Source organism: Scyliorhinus canicula, chromosome 5, assembly GCF_902713615.1.
Source record: "Scyliorhinus canicula chromosome 5, sScyCan1.1, whole genome shotgun sequence".
Taxonomy (NCBI): domain Eukaryota; kingdom Metazoa; phylum Chordata; class Chondrichthyes; order Carcharhiniformes; family Scyliorhinidae; genus Scyliorhinus; species Scyliorhinus canicula.
This window is the reverse complement of record NC_052150.1, coordinates 149,259,228-149,276,001: the sequence shown is the minus strand read 5'-3', so window position 1 is coordinate 149,276,001 and position 16,774 is coordinate 149,259,228. Positions and strand designations below refer to the sequence as shown.

The following is a 16,774-nucleotide window of genomic DNA, read 5'->3' as shown; positions in this document are numbered from 1 at the left end:
TATTAGTATAATTTGTTTTTAGGAGGTGCAGTATGTTCTTTGCTCAGCTGTTAAATTATGTGTTTTTTTTGATACTGAAGCTCTTATTCCAGGTCACTAACATTACAGTAGTGGCTAATTTGTCTCCTCTCTTCTGGCAAATGAGCTTTCCATGCCTTGCCTCATTTTGTTCCCTAATAAATAAATAACTAATCTTGGTATCATACTACTATTTTGCTTTGGTAACAAGTTCATTCACTTGATAAATAGGTTTTCTGATATTTTGTACTTCACAACCACTGCAAAGTTGTTTTTTTTTAACCTCAAATGGTGAGTTAAAGGCTGTTATTGGCAGTAACCTGATCATCTGTAGTTTTTAGTGGCTATTCAATAATATCGGTTATCTCCCATTGGGTTATGCTCTATTCAAATGCTGATCTTTGCATGACATGGTATTTTAGACACCACCTCCTGTTTATGATGCATTGTGATAGTGATTAGGTCTCTTTTCACTTAAGACCCTGTAAGAGTCCTTCCAGTTTATTCCCTTATTTCCCCTTACTTTTGTTTTGCTGTTATCGGTTTTGATGCATGGGTGATTAATGAACATGCACCTTTCAGTCAAGCAGCAGAGCGAATGAGGAATTCAGATGTTACAGGAGAGAATACTCTGCTAGTTTGAACAGGAGCTTCAGATTTGTCAGCACCAGAGAGATGGGTGGGGTTTGGTTTGATTGATTGGCTGGTGGCCAATGAATTGGCTGGTGGCCAATGAATTGGCTGAAAGGCCGTACTCTGCCCGGTAACAAGTGTTGATTGGATCCTATTCCAATGGGATGGTTCTCAGAGACCTGAGGGAGCATTTGAGTCCTAGACGCAGAAAGACAAAGACCTGGGGCTGGATTCTCGTGCCACATTTCTCTTTCACCCTGCCAGCGGGATGCTCTGTTACACCGGCTAGTGTGGGGCAGCCCCACACCGTCTGGAAACTCCCGGGCTGCCGGCAAAACGGAGCATCCCGCCGGCAGAGAATTCAGCCCATGCTTTCTCTCCCTCTCTAGAAAGACTGAGAGTGCTGTATTCCTGATATGGTAAAGGTCTGAATAAATCTGCAGCAAAAAGCTCGAACCAGGGGCGACACAGTGGCGCAGTGGGTAGCACTGCTGCCCCGTGGTGCCACGGACCAGGGTTTGATCGCGGCCCCGGCTCACTGTCCGTGTAGAGTTTACACATTCTCCCCGTGTCTGCGTGGGTCTTACCCACACAATCCAAAGATGTGCAGGCAGGCGGATTGGCCACGCTAAATTGCCCCTGAATTGGAATTTTTTTTAAAATTAGACATTTTAAAAAAAAGTTTGAACTGAAAGCAAAACCTCAAGAGGAGTAAGGGCTAGAAACACAATTTGAAACAAAGACACTTTTTCACTTTTACCTATGTTTTTTTTTGTCTTCTTTCTTCCCATATGTGTTTGTCTGTCTTGTGTGTGTGTGTTTTTGGAGGGTGGGAGGAAAGTTAAAGTGCGGCATTAGGAATTAGATAATAGTTAACCAGTTGTTTTGCTGCATATTTCATTCTAGTTCATGTTATAAATAGGCAGTAATTATGTTTTAATTTACAAAGTTGGTGACTGTAATTATTGGGCAGCCAAAGACTGAGGTTATTTTACGAGGAATTATTGGTTAATTCAATTGTGTTGCGAATCCGGATCAAGTGGGGCTGGAATTGACGGTGCACTAGCCCAGGATGTCACAGCAACCCTCCCTTCAGTAACATGGAGCAAATTGTAAATGATAATAACAGTAATTTATATGTTCTCCTGAAAATTAAATCTGGACAGAAATCTATCTTCCTAACATGTTTAGACGAAGTTCACATTATAACAATGGCAGAAGTATCATATTCATTTATCTGTGGGACTTCAATAAATGGAATATTTAGACAAGCATGGGAATCAAATCCAAAGAATTCCTACAATGCAGAAGGAGGCCATTCAGCCCATTCAGTCATATAGTGGCTATTTAGCACAGGGCTAAATCGCTGGCTTTGAAAGCAGACCAAGCAGGCCAACAGCACGGTTCGATTCCCGTACCAGCCTCACCGGAATGTGACAACTAGGGGCTTTTCACAGTAACTTCACTTGAAGCCTACTTGTGACAATAAGCGATTTTCATTTTTTCATTTTCATTTCATTTTTAATTTCAGTCTGCACTGACCCTCCGAACGAGCACCCTAACTAGGCCGACTCCCCTGTCCTATCCCCATAACCCCACGCATTGAACATGGCCAATCCACCCAACCTACACATCTTTGGACAGTGAGGGGCAATTTACCATGGCCAATCCACCTAACCTGCACATCTTCGGGCTGTGAAACCAGAGCACCCGAAGGAAACCCGCGCAGACACCGGGAGAAGGTAAAAACTCCATACAGTCACAGTCATAGACAGAGTGGATAGTCAGAGACTTTTTCCCAGAGTAGAGGGGTTAATTACTAGGGGGCATAGGTTTAAGATGCGAGGGGCAAGGTTTAGAGTAGATGTAAGAGGCAAGTTTTTTTACACAGAGGGTAGTGGGTGCCTGGAACCCGCTGCCGGAGGAGGTGGTAGAAGCAGGGACAATAGTGACATTCAAGGGGCATCTTGACAAATACATGAATAGAATGGGAATAGAGGGATACGGACCCTGGAAGTGTAGAAGATTTTAGTTTAGACGGGCAGCATGGGCGGCGTAGGTTGGAGGGCCGCAGGAGGTGTTCCTGTGCTGTACTTTTCTTTGTTCTTTGTCCACCCAAGGCTGGAATCGAACCCAGGTCCCTGATGTTGCGAGGCAGCAGTGTTAACAACTGTGCCACCGTATATTTCATTTGATTTTTTTCTGTGCATACATTAAAAGCTTAATGTTGTCACGAAGGCAGGGGGGAATAATTTTGAATAACACGAGCAAATAGTTGGCACAAGGTCAGATGAGGCAAGGTACCATTTCCCCGAACAAGCACCGGAATGTAGCGACTAGGGGCTTTCCACAGTAACTTCATTTGAAGCCTACTTGTGACAATAAATAATTTTCATTTCATTTCATGATCATTTTGTGCTGTAATCTTCAATGGTTCCTTGCTTTTATTCTTTGATTTCTTCAAAATATTCATGCAAATTGGTAAGATGCAATTTAATTTCTGGAAGCTATTAGGTGTCCTTGATACAGTCTTCTCTGTCTATGTTGTTATATAATGTATGCCTAATTATTTCTTTGATCACTTTGCCTGGTACTGATGTCAAACTAATGGGTTTATATTAACCAGATTCTGCCTTAACCCCTTTTTAAAAATTGGCACTATGTTAGCTTCCATCCAGTCTGAGGAAAGGCTCTGATTCCATTGAGCCATTAAAGGTAAGGGCAATTAATTCTTCTTGCCCTGGGTCATTTCCCTAAGGTCCTTCAGATGCATATCACCAGGGACAGCAACCTGATTTATAATAATAATAATAATCGCTTATTGTCACAAGTAGGCTTCAAGGAAGTTACTGTGAAAAGCCCCTAGTCACCACATTCCGGCGAGGGAGGCCGGTACGGGAATTGAACCCGCACTGCTGGCCTTGTTCTGCATTACAAGCCAGCTGTTTAGCTCATATTTAAAAGTTTTTACTCTTTCTAAAACAATACCCCATCTATTTAATGTTAACAATGTTAATGAGGAAACCATTCGGCCTGTCGTGTGGGCTGGTTTAGCACAGGGCGGAATCGCTGGCTTTTAAAGCAGACCAAGGCAGGCCAGCAGCACAGGTTGGTTCCCGTACCAGCATCCCTGAACAGGCACCGGAATGTGGCGACTAGGGGCTTTTCACAGTAACTTCATTTGAAGCCTACTTGTGACATTAAGCGATTTTCATTTTCGTTTCTTCACCAACAAGAGTGAAGAAATTCCTCCTTATCTCACTCTTAAATGGCCTACGCCTGAGATTATGTCCCTTTAGACACCCCATCCAGGGGAAACATCTTGGGCTGGAATCTCCGTTTGTAAGACTAAGGGCTGGACTCTCAGATTCTGGGGCTATGTCCCCACGCCGGCGTGGGAACGGTAGCGTTTTACGCCAGGAAAACAGGCACAAAACGGCCACCGATTCCCCGCTTTGCTAGGGGCTAGCAGGATGGCAGCATAGAGAATCCGGCTCTAGCTGCCGATACGTCCTGGAGAATTGGCAGGTACGTGGTTGGGCATGCGCACGGCGGTGGCCTGCAGCAGCCGCGCCGTGCTGCATGCCAGACGCAGCCCGCGGACCCAGCCCGCGAAATAGTGACCCCCGTTTGGCCGGCTCACTTGCCCCGGACCATCCCCCCCCCACAGTGCCTCCAGCTCCGAATAATGCCCCCCCTGCCCGCGATCAGCCCTCACCCGACTGCGGTTGAGTCTGCAGCCGTAACGCTGAGTTCCCGACGGATGAGACCATGAGACACCCAAGCCATCGGGAACTCGGCTAGTTGGAGCAGAGCATCTGGGGGGCCGGCCTCAGGCAATGTGCTGAGGCCGCCAATACGTGGAACAGCGTACTCTTCGAGTACGCCACTTTGGAAGGGGTGGAGCATCGCGAAAGTGACGCTGCCCCCTATTTGGTTGTAAACTTGGATTCTCCGGCCATTCGCCGAAAGCGATTTCAGCGTCGGCAACCGGAGAATACAGCACTAAGTGTTCCCACCAGAACTGAATCGTGTGCAATTTGCGTTCCTGTTGGGCACGCTATTCGTTCTGTGATTCAGGATATGTAAATTGGCCAGCATTCTGCCGTCATGATTTGGAAGAAATTCTAAGTCTTGCGTTGAGTGAGTGTAACCGCTGGGGCCGGAATTTGCACTAAAGAACCTGACAAGCTGGGGCTGGTTGTAAGTGCTTCACTCGTCACACATTCATTCCAGCCAAGGAAATAGCTCAGAGAAGACCTGACCACTGATTTCTGAAGTGGACCCACTGCTCGATGCTAATGAGGAGAGAGAGACACCCTCTTCCCCAGGTGGGCCGCAGACTCAAGCCTGCCTTCCTGAGCAACACCTGGGAGGAGGTGGCAGAAACAGTCAGTGCTGTCAGCCTCACCAGGAGGAGACAGCTCATGATCCTGAGGGGTGGGTGAAATAGGTAAGACGTCTTCTCTGAGAGGGGCCATATGCCAGGGAGGGTTCAAAAGGCCACTGTGCCAGAGTCCTTTGGTTGAGGTGAACTCTGCTAATCTCCTGCTTCCTCTGCAGTGGGGCAGTGCTTCTGAGAAGTGGAAACACCTGGTGGGCCAGTGATTGAGCTTGGCCATGCCCATCCCCTTGATGATACTGCTGGGGTATCGGGGTTTCCAGAAGCGTGGCCTGGGTGGATTTCCACATCATCCGAGGCTCTCTGAATATTTACAGGATGCAATGAGCAATCAGCTCAGTGTGAACAATCAGGGGCCTGTAAGTAGCACCAGAGGGGAACATTTAAATCAAGTCATTCCCCATTATGCCCCCAGCCCCGGTAGCCACCCCCCAGCAAGCACGACAAGTTTTGAGAGTTTTTTAATCTCTCACTCAGCAGCCATATTGCCCAGGCCCCGCTTGTAACTACTTGCACCAACTCATGTCCACATGACATCAGCCTGAGAGGGGTGGAACATCACGTAGAGATGGAACATGCAGTATCCAACCCACTAATCAGATTTAAATCCATACAAATGACGGTTTTGCATGCGTCCGCCGGCGCATGGTGCAAGCTTGACTAACATGACTTTGGAGGACTGGAGCATGGCGTCGGAATCGGCGCTTGGCTTAATCGCGATTTTTCCATTGTACGCTGTTCTCCACCCAATGCAATTCTCGCTGCCGGTGGTGGGAAGCAGAGAATTCAACCCCTCATCTACATTCAGCCTGTATGCCGAGTAAGAACTTTCTAAGCTTCAAAAAGGTCATCTCTTATTATTCAAAACTCTAGGGAATACAGACCCAGTTTCCTTAATCTCTCCTCAAAAAACAATCCCACCATCGCAGGGATTACTCTATTGAACCACAGTTGCACTCCTTCCATGGCAAGTATACCCTTCATTGGATAAGGGGGTCAAAACTGCGTACCTTACTCCAGGTGAGGTCTCACCAACGCTCTATATAACTGCAGCAAGGCATCCTTATTCCTGTACACGGATCTCCTTACAATGAAGGCCAAAATAACATTTGCTTTCCTATTAAGCCATCCCATAAAATCCAACCCTACATTTCTGCTGAGTGTGGTGTAATGCATAAATGTGGTCTGTGGGCTTTTGTTGTGTTACGACGTTAAGAGGGAATATTATTTTGTAGTTTAATTTGCTAGTTGCCTACTAAGTAGTGTTTGGTTGATATTGGTTTTAGTTAGTTTGTTACAATAAAAGACTTAATGTGAAATCTTGCCTTATGATTCCTTTGCACTGGTCACTGAAGAATTTGTACCTCTTTTTAAAATTAGTTGGTGTCAATGGGGATCATATATGAGTCATTTCTAACCTCTTCTTGAGCATCTTTCAGTGGGCAGTACAAACCTTGACATTCCTCTACCTTTTAAACGTAACTGAAAAAGCTATTCCCATGCTACCCACTGTTGTCTATTAGGTTTTTAGTTGATCTAATAGAGGCCTTCATTATTTTTAACAATTTTTGGATTTATTGTAGTCTTTCAATTTATAGTAAATGTTTCTACACCTTGTCACTGCACGTGACTGATAACGTTAGTGCAATATTGACATTGTCTAACATGCTTTCCAAAGATGTTTTTAGCTTAACGTTGATTGCTCATGTTACTGACCTTAAGGATATTGTTAAGTAACATTTGATAGTCTTTCACTGAACTGTCTCAAATTTGAAACCAGCCTGATAGATTATGTGATCAGATTCAGATTTGAACAAAAATAAATGAAGGCATGACATGGTTATTTTTCTTATTTGATGAGCATATTCAGTATCATGTTTCCTCATTTTTTTCAGAGCCCCACCCATCTCCCTGCTGCCCAATGCTCATTATGAGCAAGTCATGTCCGCATTTGGTGGAAAAGGCTATTTTGTAAAGACACCACAGGAGCTGCAAAAGGCACTTGCTGCATGTTTGGCAGACCGGGAAATGCCATCACTTATTAATGTGATGATTGATCCATCATCTGACAGAAAGAGACAAGTAAGTGTATTTGGAGGAATGTATTCCACGTGCAAATAATGATTTTGAAATCCACCCTCACTCTTAAGGACGCATTTGATTTTTTGGGGTTGAATGAAGTTGATTTTGTTGAGATTGAACATAGGCAGAATTCAACATATTCTCTATTGTTGTGTTCAGAGTGACCTCCTGTGGAGATGATTATGGCCTTCATCATGAATTTATTAAATCAGTTTTGTGTAGGTGAGAGGGCTTTCAGTAACATATCGGCTTAGTACCCATGGAGTTGTTAGATGCAGGATTCTTGTGAGATTGCCAACTCTCAGCCAGGTGTCTGCAGATGATGTATAACATAGGTCATGTGGTTTTCTTCAGAGAGGTTAAGTTAGCGAGCCTGCCCAGCCCTGGACAACTGTTGTGAGAGCATTGACAGGAACCTGGGATATGGTTCTGTTTTGTCTGTCACCTCAGTCTCTGTTGACGAACGTTCTCCTCCCAAAGGATTGAAGAAAATGCAGATGATTTGTATTTACCAGGGAGATAGAACAGGTAGGCATGACATTGAATGATCAGTTGAGGAATGAGGTAACTATATTTAAGTGGGGAGGCAGTGGTGTAGTGGTATTGTCGCTGGACTAGAAATCCAGAGACCCAGAATCATGCTCTGTGAACCAGGGTTCAAATCCTGCCATAGCAGTTGGTAAAATTTGATTTCATTAGAAATCTGGAATTAAAAGTCTTAAAAAAAAAGGTGACTATGAAGCCATTGTCGATTGTCGTAAAAACCAACCTGGTTCACTAATATCCTTTAGGGAAGGAAATCTGTCATCCTTACCTGGTCTGACCAACATGTGACTCCAGATCCACATGTGGTTGACTCTTAAATGCCCTCAGGGATGGGCAATAAAGCCATTGCCCAGCCAGAGGCTCCCAAATCCCATGGACAAATAAATAATACAAAAGGGATGTATTGAATAGACTAAACAAACTGAAAAAGATACAACCAATAGTACAAATGGATTGTGCCCATGCATTTTCAAATAATCTAGGAAATGGATAACAGTGGCATTGCTACTCTTATTCTTCAGTCTATTATGGGCACCCTATTGAGGACCTTTGAAAATCCAGATAAATTACATCTACTGCATTACCATTATCTACTCGCTGTTATTTCCTCAAAAAAAATCAATAAACTTATTCAAGCAAGATGTTCAATTTTGAAATGCATGCTGAATGTTCATTATTACATTTCTCATTGATAGATTTTTTAAATTCTCTCTTTTAGTATGGATTCTGTTATTTTCCTACAATCGATGTTAAGCTGACTGCCTGGACATTTTCTGACCCCTTCTTAAATATTAGGATTATATTAGCTATCCACTATCAGCTATCCACTATTATATTAGCTATTCTGCTGTCTGATGTCAGAGATTGTGGAGTCAGGGCACCGGTAGCAGAATGGATTGCCAGCTGACTTCAAAACAGAAAGCAGAAAGTGGGAGTAAAGGGTATTATTCAGAGTGGCAGGAGGTGGATCACTGCTCTTTGGATCTGGTTATTGCCACGTGTACCGAGGTACAGTGAAATGTATTCTGCGTACAATTCAGACAGATCATTCCATACATGATAAAAATACATCGGACGAACATAGTAACACAATGTAAATACATTTAAAAAAAATTAGAGTACCCAATTTTTTTTTTTCCAATTAAGTGCCAATTTAGCATGGCCAATCCACCTTACCTGCATATATTTAGGTTGTGGGGATGAAACCCACGCAGACATGGGGAGAATGTGCAAACTCCACACGGACAGAGACCCAGGACCGGGATTTGAACCCGGGTCCTCAGCGCCATAGTAGTCTCAGTGCTAACCACTGCGCCACATGCCGCCCTCACAATGTAAATTCAAAGACAGAGGCATCAGGTGAAGCATACAGGAGGGTAACTTACTCAGTAGAGAAGGTGCGTGAAGAGATCAGATCAGTCCATGAGAGGGTCTTTTAGGAGTAAATGTTAAACAATTTATATTAATAGTCTGGGACTTTGAAATCAAAATTGCCCAAATTCTAAATTTGCAGATGACATCAAACTGTCAATAGTCAATGCTGAGGAGGACAGCAACAAATTACAGGAGCACATTCATGAATTTACAGAATGGGGAATCATGCGATCCCGCCTCCCATCCATTGACTCTGCCTGCACAGATTAGCAAGGCCAAATAAAACAAACAAACCGAGCGCTAGGTTTTATTCTGGGTACAAGTTCCACTCCAGGATTTGATTGTCAATTAAAGTGCATTCATAATCTGACCAAAACAGGTTGAGTATCAACTTGTGATGGAAGCAGGTCAGAGCCTCCACTATCACTACCCATTGCTCCAGACAACAATATGCACGTGAAAGTGTATTTTGCCAAGGCAACTTGGACTCCTTGGGGAGCTAGTTGACTCAGTTTGCTGGATGGTGCCAACAGCCTGGGCATCAATTCCTGTTGCGGCTGACGTGGATCGGGACCGAACTTGTGCAGAGGGCGAGGTGGGGGCAAGAGACACAAGTGAGAAAACTCAACACATGCAGCCATGATGCATGCGTCATGTGAGTTAATTTTCTTTTATCAGTCTGCCTGTATCATGCACTAATGCCATCTCGCATCTCTATTTGGTCAATCAGTCGACCAGCCTGGAACATCCTCTCGTCCCCTGGAGACGACCCACAAACCCGATCAGCTCTGAGGGAGACATCTAGGAGATGAGCATCAAAGAGGCATCATAGCTGCCACCCACACCCTCCACCAGCCCAGATATTCACACCTCAGTGGGAATAACTAGTAGCTTCACTGGTGAGCACCTCACATCTAATAATCCACAGCAGGTGGAGGCAGGGACGTCCCAGGGATCTGGCACTCAGAGTGATGCCGGAGTCCTGGACTCTGCTCAATCCCAGACCAATGACGTGTTCTTGGGCCCAGTTGTCCGAGAGCTGCTGGAGCTTCAAAGGCAGACTCATGAATATCAGGAAGGTATGTCAACATCCCTCCTTAGACTGCAAGGCTGACTGGAGGAGTCCCATCGCCTTCTGTCAGAGGGGTTAGTGCCGAGGCAACGAGGCCAATGCTGTAAGGGTTGCATCTGCAGTGGAGACCTTGGTGCAGGACCTGCACTCCATGGTTGTTCATGATCCAGGTCATGCACTCCACCTCAAGAGGGCACGAGCTGCATGGTGCAGGGCATCAACTGCACGGTGCCGGCGCGAATGAGAACCCACAGACACCAGAGGACGGCCGGGTTTCTGGATCTCACGCAAGAAGCTCCTCTAACCCATGGACGAACACTGGGACCTCGGGCAAGAACAGCTTCTTCTCCGTTGTTACTAGACTCCTAAATGGCCCTCTTATGGATGAACTGATCTCTCCACGCATCTTCTCCACTGTGCAGCACTATGCTCCGTATTCTTCACCCAATGTCCATGTATTTACATTGTGTATCGATCGTATGTCTTGTGTTTCTCATGTATGATACCATCTGACTGGATTGCACAAAGAACAATACATTTACTGCACCTCGGTACACATGACAATAAATCTAAATCTATATATAAATATAAATTGTTTGGTCTTACGGATTTTGCACCCTGCCCATGAAAGAAGTGATCAAAACTATAGGTCTAATGGTCTCAAACCTCATGGAGGGGCAAATTTGGTCACTCAGTCCCGGTCCTCCCCAAAGCAAGGGGTAATCAAGTCGTCCCTGCGCCTTATTTGAGCCCTGGCCATCGCCCAAGGTCCTTCCTCCGCACTTCTGGGGGTTGACTGTCACCCCTGTCCTCGACCTCTTCCTCACCTGAGTACATGTGGCATTCCTGCATCTCCTCCTCATCCAGAACCTTGCTCCGTTACAATGCCAGGATGTGCAGAATGCACGATGATGCGGGACACTCTCTGGGGGAGTCAAACTAGAGAGCTCCCCTGAATGGTCGAGGCACCGCAAACACATCTTTAGCAGGCCTATTGCCTACTTGACCAGTGCGCTTGTTGGCACATGAGCCTCGGTGTATTGAGTCTCAGCGAGTGTTTGGAGCCTCCGCACTGATGTCATCAGGCACTTCCTGAGTGAGTACCCTTTGTCCCCGAGGAGCCATTTCTCCAGCCAATGGTCACCCTCGAAAGCAGCTGGGATCTGAAAGTATCCGAGTATGTAGTTGTCATGGGGAGCGCAGAGCACCACTGCGTGCAATCTATGCCACTCTGCACTTGGGGCAAGCCAGCTATATGGGCAAAGCCCATGGGCCTAGTGTCCTGGCCTGCCAAGTCCCAGTCAAAGTTGATGTACAGGTGAGCCCTTGAAAATAGCGCACCTGTCGCATTGTGTCAACACTTGTGCGTAGCTCACTGGGAGATGCTGTAAAGGTCACGTGTGCAGCCCTGAAATGAGCCGTTGGCATAAAGTTTCAGAGCATCTCTGACTTTTAGGGCCACAGGCACCAGGTGATCTCCCAGTCCATGTGGTGCCAACTCTTGCATCACCTGGCACAGGTGGTCCACCATCCCTCGGGTCTTCTCCGGCAATGGATATCTGACATCAGGCGGTATGATGTTCTCCTCCGATAGACCTGTGGCCAGTAATGTCTCCTCCGAGCTGTATCCATGTGCGGCCCTTCACCCAGTTTTTGAGTGGACCCTGCCATCCCCTCCTCTGCTGGGCACTGGTCCTGCCCATGTGCAGCTACACGTTGACATTGTTGCTGCTGTTCTACAGCAATTAATAGAACTGCCAGCTCGACTGGCTCCATCATCCTCTTGATCCAAACACTGAAAGGAGTCAAACAGGATTGTGAGTAATGAGGAGGCCTGACAATATCCTGACCCATAGCCCTTGCAGGATTTGGGACATCTACCCGTGCATACCCCTCCTATGTGTGTCTTCCCAGTGAGCCTGAGTCCCTCCTCTCCCACCCAATAGCCATGTCCCCACACTTGCCTCTCCCAACTCCATTTGACAGCTACACTTCCACCTTGGTGAGCCTCAACAGCTCATGTGACCTCCCGCAAGGGTGAGGACTGAGGGCACATGAGTGCATTCACTTGACCTGTGTACTGAGTTCCCGAGGGTATGAAACATTGCCACCTGTCATGTCCTGGCATGGCTGACTGATGAGCTCAGTTAATCTTGCGCCTTCCATTGAGGGCAACATCTGTGTCACCTCTCGGGTATGGATAGGTGAGTGTAAACCATGGAGTGCAATGGTTTCCTCCCACAGTCCAAAGATGTGCGGGTTAGGTGGATTGGCCATGCTAAATTGCCCGTAGTGTCCTAAAAAGTAAGGTTAAGGGGGGGTTGTTTGGGTTATGGGTATAGGGTGGATACGTGGGTTTGAGTAGGGTGATCATGGCTCGGCACAACATCGAGGGCCGAAGGGCCTGTTCTGTGCTGTACTGTTCTATGTTCTATGTTCTAATGCTTGGTGGCTCAGCTCCCAAAGTGTTAACCATTGGGTGCCAATCGCATAGTCATGCATTATTTCTTATTTTTCTTGTCATGTATTTTCTTCTATTTCCTTTTCTTAATGATCTGTTGAGCTGCTCGCAGAAAAATATTTTTCACTGTACCTTGATACACGTGATAATAAACAAATCCAAATCCATTACAAGACTGATTCAAGTGGCATGACTGACTCATCAAGGATGGGTCAGAGATCTGATTAAGGAACTGACTTCCTCAAGTGGAGTTGGGAGAGGCAAGGCACACCTGATTCATGTCAAGACTGCAATTCATAGTCAGTCTCACCCTTAGATTTAAGCATCCTTCCCCAGCTTTCATAGGTTGTGGATCAAACAAGCCTTCCAACTTGAGCAGCCAGCCACCTATTACTACATCCCTGAGTGCCTGGCCTCCATGACATCCTCACAGCTCATCCCTGAGGCTGTACTTTGCAGCCAGAGGATGGGGATTCATTTTAACTGCACTTTTCGTCCTCCACCTGTGTACCATGCAGCTATTCACCACCCTAGGGTCAGGGTCCCCCACACTGCCCATACAACTTGGCTTCATATGGCACCCCACTCAGGGACCTCACAGTCTCTCCCTGTGATGTCCCTGTCATGTTTACTACTCCCATCTGCATCCTGCTGACATTCCAAAAGGGCACTCTCCCTGAGAGAAGATCGCTTTAACCCCAGCAAGAGGAACCCGAGAAATGCTAATTACGCACCAGGAGAAAGACCAATTGGAAGCAGTGAAGGCCCAGTAAAGCCTGCGAACATACCTTGCCCACTCCCCCATTCTGAGACTCAATTCCTCCTTCCGATAATCACTTAGTTGGTTCTCCCACGTCTCCTCTGGCACCTCCTCTCCATTCAGTGCCCTGAAGGGTAATGCCAACTTAAACGCTCATCATAGAATTATAGAATTTGCAGTGCAGAAGGAGGCCATTCGGCCCATCGAGTCTGCACCGGCTCGTCTAAAGAGCACCCTACCCAAGGTCAACACCTCCACCCTATCCCCATAACCCAGTAACCCCATCCAACACTCAGGGCAATTTTGGACACTAAGGGCAATTTATCATGGCCAATCCACCTAACCTGCACATCTTTGGACTGTGGGAGGAAACCGGAGCACCCGGAGGAAACCCACGCACACACGGGGAGGATGTGCAGACTCCACACAGACAGTGACCCAAGTTGGAATCGAACCTGGGACCCTGGAGCTGTGAAGCAATTGTGCTGCCCACAATGCCACCGTGCTGCCCACAAATCTGCCCTCATCTCCGATATCCCCTTTGGAGATGGAGTCAGCAGGTTTTCATTTTATACAGCTGTTGTAAATTTTGCTGGCGTAATGTCACACTGGCGCGCAGTGAATATTAAATGAGGGCGGAGGACCCGGCGGCATGGCCCACAAATGATATGCTGATGCATTTAAATGAAGTTCGTGTCTTTATGTCATGGGTGAGAGACATGGAAAATTCCACAATGGAATCTTGCCTGTGAGAATCACGTTTCCCATTTACCCTGACGGTTAACACGGGCTCAAAATTCACCCAATAAGTCAATGTGTGGTCCCAGTGCATTGTAAAAATAAGTGTGTACGTGAAGGTTAGACATCTGTGTAAAGGTTCAAAATCCTTGTTATGTTTTTTAGTGAAGATGATGAATGGAGGAAGATGTTATTAATTTTGCTCTTTTAGATTTTATTTATTTTCTTCTGCATGCGCATGTGCACGTGAGGAATAGACGACTACAGTTCTAATTTGTGTCTTAGATCTAACTACCGAGAGGTTTCAATACAAGGCACTAGTTTAGACAACACCTGGACTACTGTGAACAGTTTGTGTCCTCATATTTAAGGAAAGATAAACTGGCATTTGAGGCAGTCCAGAGAAGGTTCACTTGGGCGACCCCGGGTATGGACGAATTTTCTTATGAGGAGAGATTTTTTTTTTTTAATAAATTTAGATTACCCAATTATTTTTTCCAATTAAGGGGCAATTTAGCATGGCCAATCCACCTACTCTGCACATTTTTGGTTTTGTGGGGGCGAAACCCACGCAGACACGGGGAGAATGTGCAAACTCCACACGGACAGTGACCCAGAGCCGGGATCGAACCTGGGACTTCAGCGCCGTGAGGCAGCTGTGCTAACCACTAGGCCACCGTGCTGCCCCTTATGAGGAGAGATTGAGTAGGTTGGGCCTGCACTCCGTTTAGAAGAATGAGAGGCGTTCTTATTGAGACCAGGGGGCCTGACAGGATAGATGCTGAGAGGATGTTTCCTCTTGTGGGTCAGTCTAGGACCAGAGGGCAGAATCTCATAAGGGGTGCCCATTTGTGACAGAGAGGAGGAGGAATTTCTTCCCTCATAGAACATAGAACAGTACAGCACAGAACAGGCCCTTCGGCCCTCGATGTTGTGCCGAGCCATGAGCACCCTACTCAAACCCACGTATCCACCCTATACCCCCAACAACCCCCCCCCTTAACCTTACTTTTTAGGACACTACGGGCAATTTAGCATGGCCAATCCACCTAACCCGCAGATCTTTGGACTGTGGGAGGAAACCGGAGCACTCGGAGGAAACCCACGCACACACGGGAGGACGTGCAGACTCCGCACAGACAGCGACCCAGCCGGGAATCGAACCTGGGACCCTGGAGCTGTGAAGCATTTATGCTAACCACCATGCTACTGTGCTGCCCTCAGAGTGTAGTGAATCTGTGGAATACTTTACCGCAGAGAGCTGCAGAAGCTGGCTTGGTAAGTATGATCAAGGCGATGATAGACAAGTATACCGTTTGTAATCACTAAGAGAATCAAGGGCTATGGGGATAAGGCAGGAAAGTGAAGTTGAGGATTATCATAGCAGATCAGCCATTATCCCATTGAATGGCGGAGCACACTCGATGGGCCAAATGGCCTACTTCTGTTGCTGTATCTTATGGTTTTATGAAAATGAGTATTAACAACCATTTTTCATAATCCATTGGATATTTACAAGATTGAAATCATTGACAACTGTTCAGATATATTAATAGCATTACTTGATTTTATAGGGCAAGTACCCAAATAATCTTTTACCTCTCTTGACTTTATGCTCTCATCTTATTTGCTTTCAGGATTTCACTTGGCTGACTCGTTCCAATATGTGAAATGAATAATCAGCAATATCAAAGCAAGTTATACCCAGCTGAGTTAAATTGTGTTAGGAGAATCTGCAAATAAATAACGTTTTGGAAAGAGAATCTCATTCATAATTTCTCAGACAAATTTTGAATATGACATTTTGGCAAGGTTAGATACTTGTAATCTAAAATTTTTGTTTAGTTTGCTGTTGATTCCAAATGAGCTAAACTGGAATAAATTAACTTTTTAATATTACTATGATCAAAACTGTTCTAAAGGAGTCGAGTCATCTACAATATTTTGTCTTGCCAAATAAAAATGTAAGTTTAGCCGGCTGGCAAGGAGAGCTTAATCCAGGTTCAATGATCAGTATATGAACAATAAGTACCACAGATAATACTAGTCTACTGTTAAATTGTATAAATGACTGTAAAATACCGCTATCACTGCCATCAGCCACAACCACAATGATCATGTTCAATATCTATCCAGATTACCTGTACTGGTTAGTGTAATAATTCCTTTCAACCTCTTTTACAAAATGAAAAACAAGCCTCTGTTTGCACAATATTCCAGCATAATTTAGTTGAGAGAATGTACTTTGTTGAAATAAAAACACACAAATGATTTAAATGCCATTTTATTGTGCTGAAATTATTTTTTTGATTATTAAACCTTAAGCTGTTTCTAGTATAATTATTTATTTTAAATATTGTGCACTCTGAGGAATTGAATACAATTGCAATGAACCTTTTATTAACCTCTCCTTCTGAAGAAAGTCATGATGTGGAGATGCCGGCAGTGGACTCGGGTGAGCACAGTAAGAGTCTAACAATAGCTGGCTTTGAAAGCAGACCAAGGCAGGCCATCAGTTGTCCCACGGCAATGGGGTGGACGATGATGACACTGTCATGTCTTCTGTAACTGCGCCACGCAGACCCTCCACTTCCAACACCGTCATCTTACTTGATCTCTACCGGGTGCAATAACCCATCGACATTCCACCTCGGAGGAAAATTCACTCCCCACCACTTATTCAACAAA

At 45.6% G+C, this 16,774-nt stretch overlaps 1 protein-coding gene across 3 annotated transcripts in view; it reads left to right on the top strand.

The window, feature by feature from the left end:
• The window catches only part of hacl1 (2-hydroxyacyl-CoA lyase 1), a 144,798-nt gene extending 128,430 nt beyond the window's left edge, over positions 1-16,368 (top strand). For all 3 annotated transcript variants that reach the window (XM_038797804.1, XM_038797803.1, XM_038797805.1), the window contains 2 exons: positions 6,949-7,135; positions 15,724-16,368. In XM_038797804.1, the coding sequence (XP_038653732.1) occupies positions 6,949-7,135; positions 15,724-15,756 (220 nt within the window). In that variant the 3' untranslated portion in view covers positions 15,757-16,368. The remainder of the gene's footprint in view (positions 1-6,948; positions 7,136-15,723) is intronic.
• Positions 16,369-16,774: the final 406 nt, after the last annotated feature.